At 39.8% G+C, this 17,758-nt stretch overlaps 3 protein-coding genes across 3 annotated transcripts; all 3 read right to left on the bottom strand.

The window, feature by feature from the left end:
- Positions 1–3,091: 3,091 nt before the first annotated feature.
- Positions 3,092–4,480, bottom strand: LOC145497705 (melatonin receptor type 1A-like). Its single transcript, XM_081477542.1, has one exon. The coding sequence runs from the start codon at positions 4,227–4,229 to the stop codon at positions 3,171–3,173; it is 1,059 nt and encodes a 352-aa protein (XP_081333668.1). The 5' UTR covers positions 4,230–4,480; the 3' UTR covers positions 3,092–3,170.
- Positions 4,481–9,158: 4,678 nt separating this feature from the next.
- On the bottom strand, positions 9,159–10,435 carry LOC145498299 (melatonin receptor type 1A-like). The gene has a single exon (XM_081478206.1). It carries the CDS (start codon positions 10,344–10,346, stop codon positions 9,303–9,305), a length of 1,044 nt encoding a protein of 347 aa, XP_081334332.1. The 5' UTR covers positions 10,347–10,435; the 3' UTR covers positions 9,159–9,302.
- A 4,841-nt stretch (positions 10,436–15,276) lies between these two features.
- On the bottom strand, positions 15,277–16,961 carry LOC145497709 (melatonin receptor type 1A-like). Its single transcript, XM_081477546.1, has one exon. The coding sequence runs from the start codon at positions 16,462–16,464 to the stop codon at positions 15,421–15,423; it is 1,044 nt and encodes a 347-aa protein (XP_081333672.1). The 5' UTR covers positions 16,465–16,961; the 3' UTR covers positions 15,277–15,420.
- Positions 16,962–17,758: the final 797 nt, after the last annotated feature.

Here is a 17,758-nt window from a genome sequence, read left to right as displayed (position 1 = left end):
GTCGATATGTTGACGACACATGCACTGTGATGCCCGATTTGTCTACAGCTAGGGACTTTCTTAACACCCTCAACCACGCTCACCCCGCCATCAACTTCACTATGGAGGTCGAAAATGATGGAATGCTTCTATTGACTATTGACAACTATGCTCGATCGCGCACATCGCCTGTCTTCGTCATGGTCCTACTTCACTGAGGAGTGCGAACGACTGAAGTCTGTTTTCTCTAAACTGAAATATCCCAAGCACTTTGTTGACTCCACTGTCAAAACCTTCCTAAATGTAAAGGTCGCTGACCAGCCCTCATTACGGTCCAGATCTACGACAGAAAACACTACTCGGGTTGTCATACCCTTCAAAGACCAGGAGTCTGCTAATATCGTGAAGACACAGTTGAAAGATCTCAGTGTGAAGCTACAGACTAGTGTTCAACCGGTGTTTACGAGCCGTAAGATTGCCCAGGAGTTCCCGACAAGCGAACCTAAGCCTCAGCTCATTGATCAACAATGCGTTGTGTATAACTTCAAGTGTGACCAGTGCGATGCTGGTTATGTCGGTTACACCCGTGGCCATCTGTTCGTACGCGTTGATGGACATAGAAGCAAGACCTCGTCAGTACGCAATCACTATGATGATAGACACGCAGGCAGGATTCCGGATGACCTTCGCAATTGTTTTAGCGTGTTGAAAAAATGCCACAACAAGTTTGATTGTCTCATTAATGAGATGTTACCCATTAAACAATTACGACCGTGTTTAAATGTACAATCAGACTCAGTTCGCGCTAAAGTCTTTGTCTAACTTATGCAAATTAGAAACTCTGAACTCTTAGTTACTCTTGAAATCGCATATTTAATTAGTTTCCCTTGACAATGGCGCCAAGATGTCGCCGAAACGTCGGGTTTGTCTATCGTTAGTTTTTGCCTGTATAGGAGTACATTTTTGCGGAGAAAATGTTTCGTGCCATTCGGTATGTTGAAAACGACTGGAAAACCCTTTCTCAGTAAATGTTTCGTAAGTCACTGGCACATCAATGAAAATAATAAGTGAGTAAAATTTAGAACTGCACCTGTTTGAATTGGTCCGCTGAATAATAAACAATTGTTCCAGTTGCGCGCATTGGACATGAGATGGTAGATAGCCAACAAGGCACGTAGCGCCGAGTGGGTTATTATCATCTGATGTCCAACGCACGGGAGTGGAATAATTGTTTTATTAAAAACGCCTCCAAAAATAATTGATATTAAACTGAAATGAAATAAAAATACAAAAATTACGCGTACCCTTAACATATTTGTAGAGCATGGTGTAATGGCTCATATACCATGGTGGCTAAGCCAATGAAAACTCTTGAATTGCATTATCCAATGATCCAGTTTATGAGAATAAACAAACCCACCCGGACAAAAACTAGCCTAAGGGTCTGTCACAATCTGAATACCTCTTCCTGCATCGTCTTATATTTGAAAATGTCAAACCGAGAGCAAGGACTCTGAGATCAAAATTCTACGACTTTTATTCAGTCCGTGTGAATGTTAGGATCTCGGCTGACTAGGAAATTAAAAAAAAAAAGACGATGAGCATCAGTTTAATTTTCATGACAGGATCTCATAAATTCTGAGTTAATTTATATGAACGTCCCGTCTTCTTTATGCAAATTACCATTTTACCGTTTAAACGCCAAAATTGACCTATTCTGTTCTAATTGCTGACTCATTCTATTGAATCATAAGTGGGAAAAAGGAAATTAAAATAGGAACGTCGTGTGAGTCGATATTTTCCTCTTATACCACCTCCGCTAGCTTTCATGGGCAAAGAGGATGGTTCATGACCATTTCCAATTCAAGTTCCAAAACTGTTTTTCGCAGAACTACAACCAGCTTGGCGTCATCTGAATACATACTACAGTGAATAGAGCCGGAATAACTATAAACACACACCAAACAAACAAAAAACCCAGGAGACTTGGCTTCAAACCTGTTTTATTTTTCACGAGCTTCAATTGTTATATGAAACCAGGGCCGTAGCCAGTAACAAGTAAACCGGGCCACTTGCCTCGGTAATTTTTTTCCGTTTTTGTTGTTTACAGTCAACATAAACGTCCTAAACACCTAGGACGGATAATTTAAAGCGATGCAAATTACCTCACTCATATTTTTTTTCTGGCTACGGCCCTGAAACTACACATTAATATGAATCTCATGTTAGTAGGTAGAGAAAAAAATCAGCTATAACGCTATGCTGTTTTAAAGTTTAAATGTTCTAGGACGTTTTCCGTAAGTCTCGTCGCTATATTAAAAAGTAGAAATGACTGCGCAATATGTATAAGATAACGAGACTATCCGTGGCCAATTGGTAATGGTAACTTGTACCTGTAGTTAACTAGGTTTATTATATGACTGAGAAAATTACTTCAATGTGATTGGCTGAGAGCAGGCCAGACAATATTTACCGCTAATTTTTTATATGTCTGCAGGGCAAATAAACACAGGCAAGCGCATTTATCATGTTTAAAATTGAACTTTGACTGGCACTTTTGGTAATGTTCGGTATCATATCTACTCGCGGTTATAGCGTGTAAGCTGTATTTAAAACGGACGATTTCCAGAAGCCTTGATATGGCTGCCTAGCAAATTAACAAAAAAAAAAAAAAAAAAAGACGTTCACGTAACACATTATAGAAGGAAGCTTGGAGCAGCTTCATCCGGTGTCAGCACTTCAACGAACCATTGAAATCCAGTTGTTTCTACATAGTCTGTGTCATCTCTTAACGTTTATTGACTTCACTTCACGTGTATGATTTATTTAAATCGTTATTTTCACAAAAACGTCGTTGTCGGACTTTTGTGATTACATAAAGAAAGGTGTTACAACAGCAGGAAAAGCATCCGCTTATTGCCACCTTAATATTCAAGCGAATATGTCGGTTTATATTTACATAGCTTACAAACGTCTGAAACCGCTCTGAGGCACAAATTACCCTAAAAACCGACAATAACTAAAGGCTAATTTTTTAAATGGCTCCCAATAAAGTTTTTTAGTGGATAAGGCATAATGCATAGATTCTTCTTTTCGTTGATCGCGACTGCATTCTTTAAAGGTTTATGGATGAAGACCGTAAATAATCGGTGTAATATGGACAATTTCGCGGTGTGGTCTTGGTAATGGATTTAAAAAACACTGCTGGTTGCATTCACTTTTAAGACTGCCATGTAAGTGACACGGTTGAGATTTGGCAAGGCGTGTAGTTCCATGTTCTCCACCAGAGTACCGACCCGAGTTTGCCTTGGAGCGATACGTTTTCTTTTGAAACAGAACAGCATTTTACGAAACTCTTGCCGGAAGCCATGGTTTGTAGCAGCATAAATAAGGGGGTTTATGGAGCTGCTTAAGAAGACAAAAAACGTGACGAGCAATGGGATAATTCTTGGAACAGGAGTTGGGGAAAATCGATTTGTCAGGGAAAGGCTCCACATTGGCATCCAACATAGGAAAAACCCGGCGAGTACAAAGGCGATTGACTTGCTTATTTTTATTTCTTGGACTGAAATTCTTGCTTGAGTGACAACAGGGATGGTATGTAGCTTTGGTGCAACTTCCAAATTGTGATGCCTTATAGTCTTGAACACATTATAGTAGCTGAAAACAGCGACCAAAAATGGAACACCAAAGTACACCGCCACGACAAAGCAATAGTGAAAGAGCTTTCTATTTTCCGTGTAGTGCTCCACGCTACAGGCGGCAAAACCAACAATGAATTCATACCTCTGCCAATTTGTTATACGCGCAACAAAGAGATAGCCAGCTAGAGAAAACCACACACATGTCAGCCATAACTTGGAGCGCCAAGGAGAAAATATTTTTCCATAATGATTTGTTTTTACTATTCGAATGTACCGGTTGAATGCTGTCAGACCCATAGTCGCGGGGGGACAGTACGTGGAAAACACATCCATGAAGCCGTGAAGCTGGCAAATCCCGTCGCTAAAAGTCCATTTACCGACAACCAAAGTCCAGAAAGTTAGTGGCATTTCGAGCACAGCACATATCAGATCGCCGACAGATAACGCGGTGATGTAAAGGTTAGTGGTAGATCTCAGTCTTGGGTTGCGATAGACGGCTACGCAGAGCATCCCGTTGCCCACTAGACTAGCGATGTTAAGAGCAAGGCAAACCGTGGATTCTGTTACAACGAGAGCAAGGCTTCTTGGTGGAAGATCTAAAGCCATTTTCAATTTTCTTCACGATGTTTTCAGTGGACTTCCTTGGGCGGTGATGTTTTTTACATGGTGTCAGTTCTAGCTACAGTAATATTTGCTCATCAAACATCAGTTAGTGACATTCGTTTGCGCCTTACTTTCATCAATTAAAATAAAACCATGCACGCTCTCGCAATTCTGTGTTTGGAGGAAGGAACATAACAGGGATGTAAAATACCCTTGGAGAGCAAACGTCTATGGGCAATTCTCCAAAGAGTGCAGCCGGCCATGGAAACACCTTTTCAAACACCAACGCAGTCACGGTTTTCATTACAGCAATAAAAATGTCAGAATCGGGTTTTCACCAATAACACACATCCTTATTTATAGAACTTACTATGGAAAGTAACTCGAAAGCAGGTGTGGGTAAAACAAAACAAATATTCAACCGAAACCTTGTTCCTGTCACGGATTACAGGCTAATTAAAATTTTTGACTTTTAAGTGTGGCAGGTGATGGTATAGATGAACAACAGTAAACGGATAATGCTTTGCCTAGTCCACATTCAGCTTAGACCCCCTTTCCTTGTTTGTGGGCGATTACTGCCTTTTAAGCAAACAAAAACGCCTTGTCTTGCTGTTTTTGACATCAGCAGGGAGTATTTTTTTACTCCTACGAAGCGATGGGAGCCTGTTGTATTTTGCGTTTCAATGTGGAGACTGAGGTTTTCACTCAAGGCAAGCGGAAGGACAGATGACTCTTTTTAGAAAGTTGCCAACATTAAATCTTTATGGTTCAGAGCAGTAGATAAAATAATTAATTGCCAAAGATGCGAATTATTGCCAGCATAGTTAGCAAAATATTAACTCTATAAATCCGAAAGAAAATAAACTTTACTGAATAAAAAAAGGGGTCACTACAAATATCATATCTTATGCTGAAAATTGAATAATAAAGCTCAAAATTCAGAAAAAAATATCGTTTGAAAGAAACAAACTGAGCGAGACAGCAATCATCTATATAATTATTGCTTCTAAAAGGAAAAGTAAAAAAAAACTGTGAAAACTTAGAAGCTCTTAGCGGGGATCCCAGTCCAATCACGCCTTTTAATTTTCCGCCGCAGTGACGTTTCATTTGAAATTTCATCCTAAATACACACTGCTTGTGTGATTAGTTTTACTCAAGAGTCATCAACTCTCTTGGTCAGATCAGCTGATCACGTGTCGCTTGACATGTTTCCTTTGTCGTCCCCAGGGCCCCATCGTTCGCGCTCTTACCGCCCTATCTCGCACTTAGGCCTCGCGGAAGATTCAGGATGACCCTGGGCGCTTTCCATTCGACCAAAATTTCTGAACTTTTTTAAACGGGGACAAATGGTACGGAAATTTCCAGGGAATGGTCCCAGAGAATCCGAAAATTGTTGAATTTCGGAATAGCGAACCATTCAACCGAACATTCTGGAAATTCAGGGATGAAAATCAAATGGAGCGGAAATTTCCAGGAAAATATGTTCGAAAATTTGGGTATATCTCACGAGGTTGTCCTCCTTTTCGGAAATTACGCAAATTCGCAAATTTCTATTCAGCGTTAGTTCTTTTGGCCGCGATCACAGCGAGTTGGAGATCTCACGCAAAGATGACGCCGACGCGTATTCGAAAATGGAAATACTTTAGAATCATTCCACTTATATGTCGATAAATACTAGCTGCAGCTAAATTCGTGAAGAAAGCGTTTTATAAAATAATGCCCCCGTAGTGTACTTGTCTGTTTTGCGTAGGCTGGCTAGGAAATGCACAAAGATTTATAACGCGTGCAGAACCATTGTAGCGACTTTTTCGCTACCGCTGTGCTTTGTGTAAGGTCCTTGCTGTTGTGGTCTTTAAAAAGTCACGATGTCGACATATTAGTGTTCCGTTTGCTTCTATATTTGCGATTTAAACCTCGAAGTCATTCAAAAATTCCAAGCGAACAAAACTGTGCGGCTTGTCGTTTTCCACGCTAGAAAAGTCTGTACCATTCGCGCGCCCATGGAAATTTCCGGAAATTCTTACCGGAATTTTTGGTCGAATGGAAAGCGCCACCTGTTTCTTTTGTTGCGTCGCCTCGCATAAGTCTACTTCATATAAGCCACTCCACCTATCTGTTACCAGCCTGCATTTAGACGCTGACTCCTATTCCTTTCACGCGTGAAGTGAAATCCTGGTTTTAATAAAAGGACTACGCTTTTCATATTTAAATACATGTTTCGACAGTTAAACTTTGTCATCTTCTGTTATTAACTTGTATATTCAAATTCATTCTAGTTGTAACTGATGATAACAGAAACACGTATTTAAATCTGAAAAGTGTTGCCCCTTTTTTTAAAAAAATTATTAGTCGCCAGCTGCTAACAAGATCGTTTGGTAAAATTCTGTATTCTATAATAAGTCAAATCATTCTCGCATTTTGATTGGTTCTTACTTATGATCAATTGGAGCACAGACGCATAGATGACGTCCTTAACCTTTTGTTTGGTTCTTTATTTCAAAACACAGATAGATTGCATGTTGCCGTGCGTGTATTCCGTAACAGATCACAGACGTCAAAATGTGTAAGAACATCTGTGCCACTCGGCCATGGCCTCATCTGCCACTTTCGTTGTCCTCACCACATTTTTATGTCATTTGTGATCTGTTATGATTACAAATGAAGATTATCCTGCAGTCCGACTGCTAGACTGGAAATGTCAAAGAGGTCTACTAAGAGCGCGATCCGACAGCCATTTGAAAAACACGAAAATTGTGCAGTTCGTATTGCCAGTAAAGGACCGACATTTATCTCCAAAGGACTCTGGAAACAACCGCTTTTTACGTGGAGTTCGTAAGGACAAACTATCCCAGTATGCTCCGTAAAAGGTACTAGAGTTCGCACCCCTGTGCTCATTTTAAACTTTCTATGTCGAGTTCGCCTCCACCTTTTTCGAGTTAGCTCCAAAGTCAATGGATTAAAGAAAATAATAATAATAAAATAATAATAAAGAAATAAACATGTTTTGAGTGATTTTGTTTCATTATGCCCACTGATCTGGGGTGAGCTTGATAGCTAGTTGAGTCGATGTAGTTGCGAACTCGCTTGGATGCGAAACCTCCAGTTACTCCGACAAATACTCACAAATCACGCCTGGCAACTGCCTCAAGACAGCATAAACTACTTCCCCAGCAAGACTCCCATGGATTTGAGGTAAATATGAAGCAAGACACATTTCTTGGCTATAAAACAAACGAACCCCTTCATTCTTATCTGCAGCTGCCATGCGAGTTTGACGTGCGGAACTTCGATTTCAAGGGCACTTTTGTACATAAACATGTAATGCACGTAAGCTTTACAACGATGACATAATGCATATTGACTTTTTTAAATTTCTTTTTTCTTTTTACTTTTTTGATCTTTATGAAGCGATAACTTCTTTAATTATTGTGTAGGCCAACTATCCAGGCAGGGGTTTCATTACTGTTTTCAACAGGAGGGCTGCTGGTTTTCACAGGCGGGCAAAACTATTAGAACTGAATTTCTTTGAAAGAACAACCTTCCGCTAGATGGTCACAACAGTCGGGCAAATTACCATTTTAGTGTTTAAACGCCAAAATTGACGTATTCTGTTCTAATTACTGACTCATTCTATTGAATCATAAGCGGGAAAAAGGAAATTAAAATAGGAACGTCGTGTGAGTCGATATTTTCCTCTTATACCACCTCCGCTAGCTTTCATGGGCAAAGAGGATGGTTCATGACCATTTCCAATTCAAGCTCCAAAACTGTTTTTCGCAGAACTACAACCAGCTTGGCGTCATCTGAATACTACAGTGAATAGAGCCGGAATTACTATAAACACACATCAAACAAACAAAAAACCCAGGAGACTTGGCTTCAAACCTGTTTTATTTTTCACGAGCTTCAATTGTTATATGAAACCAGGGCCGTAGCTAGTAACAAGTAAACCGGGGCACTTGCCTCAGTCATTTTTTTCTGTTTTTGTTGTTTACAGTCAACATAAACGTCCTAAACACCTAGGACGGATAATTTAAAGCGATGCAAATTACCTCACTCATATTTTTTTCTGGCTACGGCCCTGAAACTACACATTAATATGAATCTCTTGCTAGTAGGTAGAGAAAAAATCAACTATAACGCTATGCTGTTTTAAAGTTTAAATGTTCTAGGACGTTTTCCGTAAGTCTCGTCACTACATTAAAAAGTAGAAATGACTGCGCAATATGTATAAGATAATGAGACTATCCGTGGCCAATTGGTAATGGTAACTTGTACCTGTAGTTAACTAGGTTTATTATATGACTGAGAAAATTACTTCAACGTGATTGGCTGAGAGCAGGCCAGACAATATTTACCGCTAATTTTTTATATGTCTGCAGGGCAAATAAACACAGGCAAGCGCATTTATCATGTTTAAAATTGAACTTTGACTGGCACTTTTGGTAATGTTCGGTATCATATCTACTCGCGGTTATAGCGTGTAAGCTGTATTTAAAACGGACGATTTCCAGAAGCCTTGATATGGCAGCCTAGCAAATTAACAAAAAAAAAAAAAAAAAAAGACGTTCACGTAACACATTATAGAAGGAAGCTTGGAGCAGCTTCATCCGGTGTCAGCACTTCAACGAACCATTGAAATCCAGTTGTTTCTACATAGTCTGTGTCATCTCTTAACGTTTATTGACTTCACTTCACGTGTATGATTTATTTAAATCGTTATTTTCACAAAAACGTCGTTGTCGGACTTTTGTGATTACATAAAGAAAGGTGTTACAACAGCAGGAAAAGCATCCGCTTATTGCCACCTTAATATTCAAGCGAATATGTCGGTTTATATTTACATAGCTTACAAACGTCTGAAACCGCTCTGAGGCACAAACTACCCTAAAAACCAACAATAACCAAAGGCTAATTTTTTAAATGGCTCCCAATAAAGTTTTTTAGTGGATAAGGCATAATGCATAGATTCTTCTTTTTGTTGATCGCGACTGCATTCTTAAAAGGTTTATGGATAAAGGCCGTAAATACTCTGTGTAATATGGACAATTTCGCGGTGTGGTCTTGGTAATGGATTTAAAAAATACTGCTGGTTGCATTCACTTTTAAGACTGCCATGTAAGTGACACGGTTGAGATTTGGCAAGGCATGTAGTTCCATGTTCTCCACCAGAGTACCGACCCGAGTTTGCCTTGGAGCGATACGTTTTCTTTTGAAACAGAACAGCATTTTACGAAACTCTTGCCGGAAGCCATGGTTTGTAGCAGCATAAATAAGGGGGTTTATGGAGCTGCTTAAGAAGACAAAAAACGTGACGAGCAATGGGATAATTCTTGGAACAGGAGTTGGGGAAAATCGATTTGTCAGGGAAGGGCTCCACATTGGCATCCAACATAGGAAAAACCCGGCGAGCACAAAGGCGATTGACTTGCTTATTTTTATTTCTTGGACTGAAATTCTCGCTTGAGTATGTAGATTTGGTGCAACTTCCAAATTGTGATGCCTTATAGTCTTGAACACATTATAGTAGCTGAAAACAGCGACCAAAAATGGAACACCAAAGTACACCGCCACGACAAAGCAATAGTGAAAGAGCTTTCTATTTTCCGTGTAGTGCTCCACGCTACAGGCGGCAAAACCAACAATGAATTCATACCTCTGCCAATTTGTTATACGCGCAACAAGGAGATAGCCAGCTAGAGAAAACCACACACATGTCAGCCATAACTTGGAGCGCCAAGGAGAAAATATTTTTCCATAATGGTTTGTTTTTACTATTCGAATGTACCGGTTGAATGCTGTCAGACCCATAGTCGCGGGGGGACAGTACGTGGAAAACACATCCACGAAGCCGTGAAGCTGACAAATCCCGTCGCCAAAAGTCCATTTACCGACAACCAAAGTCCAGAAAGTTAGTGGCATTTCGAGCACAGCACATATCAGATCGCCGACAGATAACGCGATGATGTAAAGGTTAGTGGTAGATCTCAGTCTTGGGTTGCGATAGACGGCTACGCAGAGCATCCCGTTGCCCACTAGACTAGCGATGTTAAGAGCAAGGCAAACCGTGGATTCTGTTACAACGAGAGCAAGGCTTCTTGGTGGAAGATCTAAAGCCATTTTCAATTTTCTTCACGATGTTTTCAGTGGACTTCCTTGGGCGGTGATGTTTTTTACATGGTGTCAGTTCTAGCTACAGTAATATTTGCTCATCAAACATCAGTTAGTGACATTCGTTTGCGCCTTACTTTCATCAATTAAAATAAAACTATGCACACTCTCACAATTCTGTGTTTGGAGGAAGGAACATAACAGGGATGTAAAATACCCTTGGAGAGCAAACGTCTATGGGCAATTCTCCAAAGAGTGCAGCCGGCCATGGAAACACCTTTTCAAACACCAACGCAGTCACGGTTTTCATTACAGCAATAAAATGTCAGAATCGGGTTTTCACCAATAACACACATCCTTATTTATAGAACTTACTATGGAAAGTAACTCGAAAGCAGGTGTGGGTAAAACAAAACAAATATTCAACCGAAACCTTGTTCCTGTCACGGATTACAAGCTAATTAAAATTTTTGACTTTTAAGTGTGGCAGGTGATGGTATAGATGAACAACAGTAAACGGATAATGCTTTGCCTAGTCCACATTCAGCTTAGACCCCCTTTCCTTGTTTGTGGGCGATTACTGCCTTTTAAGCAAACAAAAACGCCTTGTCTTGCTGTTTTTGACATCAGCAGGGAGTATTTTTTTTACTCCTACGAAGCGATGGGAGCCTGTTGTATTTTGGGTCTCAATGTGGAGACTGAGGTTTTCACTCAAGACAAGCGGAAGGACAGATGACTCTTTTCAGAAAGTTGCCAACATTAAATCTTTATGGTTCAGAGCAGTAGATAAAATAATTAACTGCCAAAGATGCGAATTATTGCCAGCATAGTTAGCAAAATATTAACTCTATAAATCCGAAAGAAAATAAACTTTACTGAATAAAAAAAGGGGTCACTACAAATATCATATCTTATGCTGAAAATTAAATAATAAAGCTCAAAATTCAGAAAAAAATATCGTTTGAAAGAAACAAACTGAGCGAGACAGCAATCATCTATATAATTATTGCTTCTAAAAGGAAAAGTAAAACAAAACTGTGAAAACTTAGAAGCTCTTAGCGGGGATCCCAGTCCAATCACGCCTTTTAATTTTCCGCCGCAGTGACGTTTCATTTGAAATTTCATCCTAAATACACACTGCTTGTGTGATTAGTTTTACTCAAGAGTCATCAACTCTCTTGGTCAGATCAACTGATCACGTGTTGCTTGACATGTTTCCTTTGTCGTCCCCAGGGCCCCATCGTTCGCGCTCTTACCGCCCTATCTCGTACTTAGGCCTCGCGGAAGATTCAGGATGACCCTGGGCGCTTTCCATTCGACCAAAATTTCTGAACTTTTTTAAACGGGGACAAATGGTACGGAAATTTCCAGGGAATGGTCCCAGAGAATCCGAAAATTGTTGAATTTCCGAATAGCGAACCATTCAACCGAAAATTCTGGAAATTCAGGGATAAAAATCAAATGGAGCGGAAATTTCCAGGAAAATATGTTCGAAAATTTGGGTATATCTCACGAGGTTGTCCTCCTTTTCGGAAATTACGCAAATTCGCAAATTTCTATTCAGCGTTAGTTCTTTTGGCCGCGATCACAGCGAGTTGGAGATCTCACGCGAAGATGACGGCGACGCGTATTCGAAAATGGAAATACTTTAGAATCATTCCACTTATATGTCGATAAATACTAGCTGCAGCTAAATTCGTGAAGAAAGCGTTTTATAAAATAATGTCCCCGTAGTGTACTTGTCTGTTTTGCGTAGGCTGGCTAGGAAATGCACAAAGATTTATAACGCGTGCAGAACCATTGTAGCGACTTTTTCGCTACCGCTGTGCTTTGTATAAGGTCCTTGCTGTTGTGGTCTTTAAAAAGTCACGATGTCGACATATTAGTGTTCCGTTTGCTTCTATATTTGCGATTTAAACCTCGAAGTCATTGAAAAATTCCAAGCGAACAAAACTGTGCGGCTTGTCGTTTTCCACGCTAGAAAAGTCTGTACCATTCGCGCGCCCATGGAAATTTCCGGAAATTCTTACCGGAATTTTTGGTCGAATGGAAAGCGCCACCTGTTTCTTTTGTTGCGTCGCCTCGCATAAGTCTACTTCATATAAGCCACTCCACCTATCTGTTACCAGCCTGCATTTAGACGCTGACTCATATTCCTTTCACGCGTGAAGTGAAATCCTGTTTTTAATAAAAGGACTACGCTTTTCATATTTAAATACATGTTTCGACAGTTAAACTTTGTCATCTTCTGTTATTAACTTGTATATTCAAATTCATTCTAGTTGTAACTGATGATAACAGAAACACGTATTTAAATCTGAAAAGTGTTGCCCCTTTTTTTTTAAAAAATTATTAGTCGCCAGCTGCTAACAAGACCGTTTGGTAAAATTCTGTATTCTATAATAAGTCATATCATTCTCGCATTTTGATTGGTTCTTACTTATGATCAATTGGAGCACAGACGCATAGATGACGTCCTTAACCTTTTGTTTGGTTCTTTATTTCAAAACACAGATAGATTGCATGTTGCCGTGCGTGTATTCCGTAACAGATCACAGACGTCAAAATGTGTAAGAACATCTGTGCCACTCGGCCATGGCCTCATCTGCCACCTTCGTTGTCCTCACCACATTTTTATGTCATTTGTGATCTGTTATGATTACAAATGAAGATTATCCTGCAGTCCGACTGCTAGACTGGAAATGTCAAAGAGGTCTACTAAGAGCGCGATCCGACAGCCATTTGAAAAACACGAAAATTGTGCAGTTCGTATTGCCAGTAAAGGACCGACATTTATCTCCAAAGGACTGTGGAAACAACCGCTTTTTACGTGGAGTTCGTAAGGACAAACTATCCCCATATGCTCCGTAAAAGGTACTAGAGTTCGCACCCCTGTGCTCATTTTAAACTTTCTATGTCGAGTTCGCCTCCACCTTTTTCGAGTTAGCTCCAAAGTCAATGGATTAAAGAAAATAATAATAATAAAATAATAATAAAGAAATAAACATGTTTTGAGTGATTTTGTTTCATTATGCCCACTGATCTGGGGTGAGCTTGATAGCTAGTTGAGTCGATGTAGTTGCGAACTCGCTTGGATGCGAAACCTCCAGTTACCCCGACAAATACTCACAAATCACGCCTGGCAACTGCCTCAAGACAGCATAAACTACTTCCCCAGCAAGACTCCCATGGATTTGAGGTAAATATGAAGCAAGACACATTTCTTGGCTATAAAACAAACGAACCCCTTCATTCTTATCTGCAGCTGCCATGCGAGTTTGATGTGCGGAACTTCGATTTCAAGGGCACTTTTGTACATAAACATGTAATGCACGTAAGCTTTACAACGATGACATAATGCATATTGACTTTTTTTAATTTCTTTTTTCTTTTTACTTTTTTGATCTTTATGAAGCGATAACTTCTTTAATTATTGTGTAGGCCAACTATCCAGGCAGGGGTTTCATTACTGTTTTCAACAGGAGGGCTGCTGGTTTTCACAGGCGGGCAAAACTATTAGAACTGAATTTCTTTGAAAGAACAACCTTCCGCTAGATGGTCACAACAGTCGGGCAAATTACCATTTTAGTGTTTAAACGCCAAAATTGACGTATTCTGTTCTAATTACTGACTCATTCTATTGAATCATAAGCGGGAAAAAGGAAATTAAAATAGGAACGTCGTGTGAGTCGATATTTTCCTCTTATACCACCTCCGCTAGCTTTCATGGGCAAAGAGGATGGTTCATGACCATTTCCAATTCAAGCTCCAAAACTGTTTTTCGCAGAACTACAACCAGCTTGGCGTCATCTGAATACTACAGTGAATAGAGCCAGAATTACTATAAACACACACCAAACAAACAAAAAACCCAGGAGACTTGGCTTCAAACCTGTTTTATTTTTCACGAGCTTCAATTGTTATATGAAACCAGGGCCGTAGCTAGTAACAAGTAAACCGGGGCACTTGCCTCAGTCATTTTTTTCTGTTTTTGTTGTTTACAGTCAACATAAACGTCCTAAACACCTAGGACGGATAATTTAAAGCGATGCAAATTACCTCACTCATATTTTTTTCTGGCTACGGCCCTGAAACTACACATTAATATGAATCTCTTGCTAGTAGGTAGAGAAAAAATCAACTATAACGCTATGCTGTTTTAAAGTTTAAATGTTCTAGGACGTTTTCCGTAAGTCTCGTCGCTATATTAAAAAGTAGAAATGACTGCGCAATATGTATAAGATAACGAGACTATCCGTGGCCAATTGGTAATGGTAACTTGTACCTGTAGTTAACTAGGTTTATTATATGACTGAGAAAATTACTTCAACGTGATTGGCTGAGAGCAGGCCAGACAATATTTACCGCTAATTTTTTATATGTCTGCAGGGCAAATAAACACAGGCAAGCGCATTTATCATGTTTAAAATTGAACTTTGACTGGCACTTTTGGTAATGTTCGGTATCATATCTACTCGCGGTTATAGCGTGTAAGCTGTATTTAAAACGGACGATTTCCAGAAGCCTTGATATGGCAGCCTAGCAAATTAACAAAAAAAAAAAAAAAAAAAGACGTTCACGTAACACATTATAGAAGGAAGCTTGGAGCAGCTTCATCCGGTGTCAGCACTTCAACGAACCATTGAAATCCAGTTGTTTCTACATAGTCTGTGTCATCTCTTAACGTTTATTGACTTCACTTCACGTGTATGATTTATTTAAATCTTTATTTTCACAAAAACGTCGTTGTCGGACTTTTGTGATTACATAAAGAAAGGTGTTACAACAGCAGGAAAAGCATCCGCTTATTGCCACCTTAATATTCAAGCGAATATGTCGGTTTATATTTACATAGCTTACAAACGTCTGAAACCGCTCTGAGGCACAAACTACCCTAAAAACCAACAATAACCAAAGGCTAATTTTTTAAATGGCTCCCAATAAAGTTTTTTAGTGGATAAGGCATAATGCATAGATTCTTCTTTTTGTTGATCGCGACTGCATTCTTAAAAGGTTTATGGATAAAGGCCGTAAATACTCTGTGTAATATGGACAATTTCGCGGTGTGGTCTTGGTAATGGATTTAAAAAATACTGCTGGTTGCATTCACTTTTAAGACTGCCATGTAAGTGACACGGTTGAGATTTGGCAAGGCATGTAGTTCCATGTTCTCCGCCAGAGTACCGACCCGAGTTTGCCTTGGAGCGATACGTTTTCTTTTGAAACAGAACAGCATTTTACGAAACTCTTGCCGGAAGCCATGGTTTGTAGCAGCATAAATAAGGGGGTTTATGGAGCTGCTTAAGAAGACAAAAAACGTGACGAGCAATGGGATAATTCTTGGAACAGGAGTTGGGGAAAATCGATTTGTCAGGGAAAGGCTCCACATTGGCATCCAACATAGGAAAAACCCGGCGAGCACAAAGGCGATTGACTTGCTTATTTTTATTTCTTGGACTGAAATTCTCGCTTGAGTATGTAGATTTGGTGCAACTTCCAAATTGTGATGCCTTATAGTCTTGAACACATTATAGTAGCTGAAAACAGCGACCAAAAATGGAACACCAAAGTACACCGCCACGACAAAGCAATAGTGAAAGAGCTTTCTATTTTCCGTGTAGTGCTCCACGCTACAGGCGGCAAAACCAACAATGAATTCATACCTCTGCCAATTTGTTATACGCGCAACAAGGAGATAGCCAGCTAGAGAAAACCACACACATGTCAGCCATAACTTGGAGCGCCAAGGAGAAAATATTTTTCCATAATGGTTTGTTTTTACTATTCGAATGTACCGGTTGAATGCTGTCAGACCCATAGTCGCGGGGGGACAGTACGTTGAAAACACATCCACGAAGCCGTGAAGCTGGCAAATTCCGTCGCCAAAAGTCCATTTACCGACAACCAAAGTCCAGAAAGTTAGTGGCATTTCGAGCACAGCACATATCAGATCGCCGACAGATAACGCGGTGATGTAAAGGTTAGTGGTAGATCTCAGTCTTGGGTTACGATAGACGGCTACGCAGAGCATCCCGTTGCCCACTAGACTAGCGATGTTAAGAGCAAGGCAAACCGTGGATTCTGTTACAACGAGAGCAAGCCTTCTTGGTGGAAGATCTAAAGCCATTTTCAATTTTCTTCACGATTTTTTCAGTGGACTTCCTTGGGCGGTGATGTTTTTTACATGGTGTCAGTTCTGGCTACAGTAATATTTGCTCATCAAACATCAGTTAGTGACATTCGTTTGCGCCTTACTTTCAGCAATTAAAATAAAGCCATGCACGCTCTCGCAATTCTGTGTTTGGAGGAAGGAACATAACAGGGATGTAAAATACCCTTGGAGAGCAAACGTCTATGGGCAATTCTCCAAAGAGTGCAGCCGGCCATGGAAACACCTTTTCAAACACCAACACAGTCACGGTTTTCATTAAAGCAATAAAAATGTCAGAATCGGGTTTTTACCAATAACATGCATCCTTATTTATAGAACTTACTATGGAAAGTAACTTGAAAGCAGGTGTGGGTAAAACAAAACAAACATTCAACCGAAACCTTGTTCCTGTCACGGATTACAAGCTAATTAAAATTTTTGACTTTTAAGTGTGGCAGGTGATGATAAAGATGAACAACAGTAAACGGATAATGCTTTGCCTAATCCACATTCAGCTTAGACCCCCTTTCCTTGTTTGTGGGCGATTACTGCCTTTTAAGCAAACGAAAACGCCTTGTCTTGCTGTTTTTGACATCAGCAGGGAGTATTTTTTTAACTCCTACGAAGCGATGGGAGCCTGTTGTATTTTGCGTTTCAATGTGGAGACCGAGGTTTTCACTCAAGGCAAGCGGAAGGACAGATGACACAACTTAATATCATGAGTCGTATTTCACGAAACTTCCGCGGCACTGTTCACTGAAGTTGGTACCGTCAATAATGAAATCTTGTGCGAGACTGGAATCTAAATATCTAAAAATACCTCACTTGGATAACAAGTAGTTTTTCAGAAAGTTGCCAACATTAAATCTTTATGGTTCAGAGCAGCAGATAAAATAATTAACTGCCAAAGATGCGACTTATTGCCAGCATAGTTAGCAAAATATTAACTCTATAAATCCGAAAGAAAATAAACTTTACTGAATAAAAAAAGGGGTCACTACAAATAGCATATCTTATGCTGAAAATTAAATAATAAAGCTCAAAATTCAGAAAAAAATTATCATCGTTTGAAAGAAACAAACTGAGCGAGACAGCAATCATCTATATAATTATTGCTTCTAAAAGGAAAAGTGAAAAACAGAGAAAACTTAGAAGCTCTTAGCGTGGATCCCAGTCCAATCACGCCTTTTTCCGCCGCAGGGACGTTTCATTTGAAATTTCATTCTAAATACACACTGCTTTTGTGATTAGTTTTACTCAAGAGTCATCA

Source organism: Orbicella franksi, chromosome 9 (assembly GCF_964199315.1).
Source record: "Orbicella franksi chromosome 9, jaOrbFran1.1, whole genome shotgun sequence".
In the NCBI taxonomy this organism is placed as follows: Eukaryota; Metazoa; Cnidaria; class Anthozoa; order Scleractinia; family Merulinidae; genus Orbicella; species Orbicella franksi.
This window is presented reverse-complemented; position numbering and strand designations above follow the sequence as displayed.